This window comes from Gossypium raimondii, chromosome 1 (assembly GCF_025698545.1).
Source record: "Gossypium raimondii isolate GPD5lz chromosome 1, ASM2569854v1, whole genome shotgun sequence".
Classification (NCBI taxonomy): Eukaryota; Viridiplantae; Streptophyta; class Magnoliopsida; order Malvales; family Malvaceae; genus Gossypium; species Gossypium raimondii.
In genome coordinates, this window is record NC_068565.1 from 9,947,849 (window position 1) to 9,952,344 (window position 4,496).

Below are 4,496 nucleotides of genomic sequence, written 5' to 3' on the forward strand. Positions count from 1 at the left end.
TATTCTCTATTAAAATCCATCCGACTAATCCTCTTTTAAAAATAAAACTTTGCTTATTCACTCTTTTAACACAACACTTCCTAAGCTCCCCCAAATTAGTCTATACCTCGAGTACACATCTCATAATTTCACACACCTAGGTCTTCCAATTGATCACTCGAATTTTAATGTTGAAAATTTTGAGATATTAAAAACTGATTCACGTAATGATCTTACACCTTTCTTTAGGATGTTATGAATGACAGGGCGAGCTCTCGAAATATTATCCGATATACCACCATTTGGCTTCGACCACCATATGGAGTTCTGAAACAAAATTAGGGTGCATCGCTAGGAAATAATTGCTTAAAAAATTGACATAGGAAAGCAACTTCAGCATTCACTTAACTCCACAAAATTCATCAGTTCCAATAAAGGACGTATACAATTATCAAATATCATCTGCTATTTTGCTATTGGTTGTTGCCAATAATTTTCCATTCTCTGAGCCAAGAAGTTCTTGCTGGGGATCACCAAAAATCAAAAAAGAAATTGTTCTCAGCACATGGAACATCACAAAATTTCCAACCTTTAGCTCGCAATAATAATTTTGAAAAGGCAAAATTAAATACCCATATTTTAATAAATCAATAAATAACCATGATTCTGGGCAAATGCTGTTAGACAGAAGTTTGTATTTGTTGCAAGGCAGATTGATAGAAAAAGTCAACAGATTTTATTGAATTAGTAAAAATCCAATATTTCACCCCTCTTTCATATCTTGCATTTTCAGTAAAATAAATCTTTTCTATTACCAAAAAGAATTCACTTTCCATAAAACCTTGGCAAAATCCAACAAGACCTTGCACTCTTCAATGGCTTTCTCGACAGCACCAGTCCTCAACACCGGCGGGAAAAATAGCCACATAGCGGTAGCCACCACGAACCCGACTGTTAATGGTGTTGACACCGCCCAATGCAGCTGAGCCTTGCCGGAAAACACTCTTTTGACACCAAACTCTACAACCACACATGCCCCATGCAAAACGAAGTACCATGTTACCTCCCACGTGGGACTCACACGTGTGACGTAGTAGAACACGAGCTCATGCATTAGCCCAGAGACAATGAAAGCCGCCAGCACCGCCGCAAGTGGAGCCCACTTGGAGCCTAACATGTTGTCAAAAAATGACCGAGCGGGTTTGTATACGGTGTGGCGTAGAAGATATGTTACCATGAGGTTCCATCTCCTACCCCAAAAATCTTGCAACGATGTTGAAAGATAAGGTTCATCGGATGGCGGTTCGAGCTCCAACCCCGATGTGGCATGTACTAGACCATTAAATATACCAAAAATTATGTCTATCAATAAATACACCATGCAACTGTATAGAAGCAATACAATATTTGGGTGCAGAGTTTGTTTATAATCATGTGCACTCACCAATATGGCAAAAAGCAATACTTTGGTTGGCCAATTTAGAGGCAATTTGGGATGTTTTTTAGATGAATTTTGATGTATATCGGGGCTTTTGAGAAATGGGTATTTCTCATTTTCCTTTATTTTTATAGGGAGAGAAGCTATGAAGATAAAATGAATTAGGGAATTAGATGAGTGAGTTGAAAGTGGTCCTTTATCAAAGGCAAAAAGGAGGAGCTTGAAGTTACCTAACCAAGAGAATAGCAAAGCTATTAGGCCTATTGGGAAGACATATGAGAGGTATAGAGGGAGGGCAGTGAAAAGGATGAAGATTGGCAGAAGAGAAATGAGCCTAAACTTACCTTTGGGGATCTTTGAAGCTAAAAAATAGCAATAAAAAAGAGATGCTAGAATTGACAGCCATAGCTTGACCAAGTTATTGATTTCCCCATCCATTTAGGCTTTGATTTTTTTGTGAACTCTTTGTTCATCTATCTCGTATTGTTTATTTATGTGTGGAAATGGATCTCACTCAATCCTTGTTTGGACTACTTGAAAGGACCAAGTTTTCTAGGATTAAGAATTTTAGTCTACAACGGACCTTAAAATTCCTTCCGGTGGTATTGATTTGAAAATTTCATCATCAAAAGCCTTTGATTTTTATTTGTCAAAAGAAATACAAATTGAAATAATACATTGAATTGATACTTGTCTGTTCTCTCGATTAGACATTTTTATAGTGTGAATCAACATCTACCTTTCCACTCAAAGGAAATAGAATAAAATAAGTGAAAAGAAGAGGAGTAGGTTCCTCTATCTTTGAATTTTATAAGATAAAATATGTTGAAATATTACCTTGGATGCAATTTTGGAACCATTCCCCAATTCTCATTTCTTTAATTAGTTGCTTAATTATGGTATATTACTGTAATTTGGTGTATAATTTCTTATTTGATATAATTATACATATAAAATTTTTATTTTAATTTAACTGTACACATTTAAAGAAATCAATACATTATTTTATTTTTCTATTAGATAAATAAAATTATTTATGTGTACAACATGTAAGCATAAAATAGGGCTATATTGATAATTATATTAATAATTTGTGAAAATAAAAATAAATTAACTACATAAAATCATAATAGACCAAAATTCATTTCTCTAACCAATACAATAAGAATAATTAATGTACATGATAGAATAAAGTCTAAGGTTCTACCGAGTTTTAGCCGGAAAGTTAATACATTCCATTTTTTCGATTTAATCGGTTTTAGTGATCTTTTCGGTTTTGATATTAGAGTTTTCTTTTGTTTAACCAATCAGTTCTCGACTTTTGAATTTCGAAATCAAATCGATCGAAAAAAATCGATTTATATTATATTATTTTAAATTATTTAAAACATATTTATTTTTATAATATAATAAATATATTACCCACTAAACTCGGCCCAATAACTTAAACCATTAACCCAACAACCTCTAAACCCATTCAATTTAATAACACACAACCCAATTAAAAAAAAAATAAAAGTTGAACCCACTCCTATATTTTTCAGAATTTACTAAATAACCCCTATTTTTCAATATTACAAATTTTACAAAATAGTCCCTAAAATTTCAGTTTTCCAGTCTCATGATTTAGCCCCCAAAGTTCAATTTTTATTATTTTACGATTTTAGTCCCTGAAAACAAAATCTATTTCTCCTAATAATAGCCAAGAATTTCTAGATTTTTTTAAATCAGTCCTTTTCTCCCAAGTTCCCAAATTTTAAAATATTTATAATTTAGTCCCTATTAACCCAAATCTTATCACATAATATCTCTTTTCTAAATTTTCAAATAAAAACAAAAAAATTAAAAAGGTTGGTTAACGAAAAATCGACCAAACTGACTGACTTAATGTCGGTTTGATTTTTTTTCAATTTTCTCAAAGATGGTCAATCAGTTCAGTTTTGATAGATTTAGGTCAGTTAAGTTGGTTTCGGAAAAAACCAACTGAACCAACCAACAAATCGGTTGCCATTCTCTCTCTCTCTCTCTCTCTCTCTTTCTTTTTTGAACTCTTGCTTCTACATGGGTTAGATTACAAATTTGAAGTCTTTGCTATCTCCAATGATCTTGACCCTACTAATCAACAAACTCTTCTTCCTAGTTCTCAGTTCAGATCTAAGGAATCATGGTTTGGGATTAGACCTGTTTATAGGTTAGGCTACTCGCCTAGGTCCGAAAGACTACTCGAAATTTGGGAGGGTTTAGACAAAAATATTAGATCCAAAAAATGGGCTTGAGCTAAAAAATTAGGCCCATTTAAAATATGGATTGAGTTCATGTTTGAACATTCAAGGCCTGAGCCTAGCTAACCCATTTTATAAGTTTGTAATGTTTTATATTATATTATTTTTTATATATTATGTGATTTATAACACAAAAATTAAATCTATAATAATCTATAATACTACTATAATGTAAACATTAAAAATTGTTAAAAAAAACTATATATAAAATTTTAATAAATAAAAAATATATAAAATTATTAACTATTAAATTAAAATAATATAAATATATATTTTTTAACTTTTTAAAAAATAATATGTGCAGGTCTAAAACGTGCTTGGATTCATAACATTCTGATCACCTCGTAATCTCATATTCTTAAATAGGGTCCAGATGTCAATGTAACATCATTACGGCAGCGTAATCTTAAATTTTAGACTAATTCATTCTTTGTTTTAATTATTTTAATATTTTTATCAAATAAAATTTAAGTTTATTTAAAAATATATATATATATTAACAATAAAACAATAAATGTTATACTTTAAAATTATAATTATCATATTTACACTAATAATTTATTTATTAGCAATGCAATTATTATAATTAGACTTATATACTACCTTTAAACTATAATAGCTTAATAAGAGCCCTTATAGAATATTTTTTAATATTTAAATAAACCCTTTTTCTTTTTTATCGAAACCCTCATCTTTAGTGCTTATTCATAGAAGCCATTAATTATGATTAATTAGTTGCTTGACTTAGACAAGAAGTTTTACCTTTTGATTTTAATCAGATTTACTAATTGCTGGTC

The 4,496-nt window shown here is 30.8% G+C and overlaps 1 protein-coding gene across 1 annotated transcript; it reads right to left on the reverse strand.

Annotated features, from left to right (window-relative positions):
- Positions 1-605: 605 nt before the first annotated feature.
- Positions 606-1,879, reverse strand: LOC105781307 (probable long-chain-alcohol O-fatty-acyltransferase 3). Its single transcript, XM_012605844.2, has one exon. The coding sequence runs from the start codon at positions 1,853-1,855 to the stop codon at positions 791-793; it is 1,065 nt and encodes a 354-aa protein (XP_012461298.1). The 5' UTR covers positions 1,856-1,879; the 3' UTR covers positions 606-790.
- Between the last annotated feature and the right edge of the window lie 2,617 nt (positions 1,880-4,496).

Excerpts from the sequence above, each read along its gene's own strand:
- LOC105781307 (XM_012605844.2), bottom strand. The coding sequence starts at position 1,855 with ATGGATGGGGAAATCAATAACTTGGTCAAGCTATGGCTGTCAATTCTA.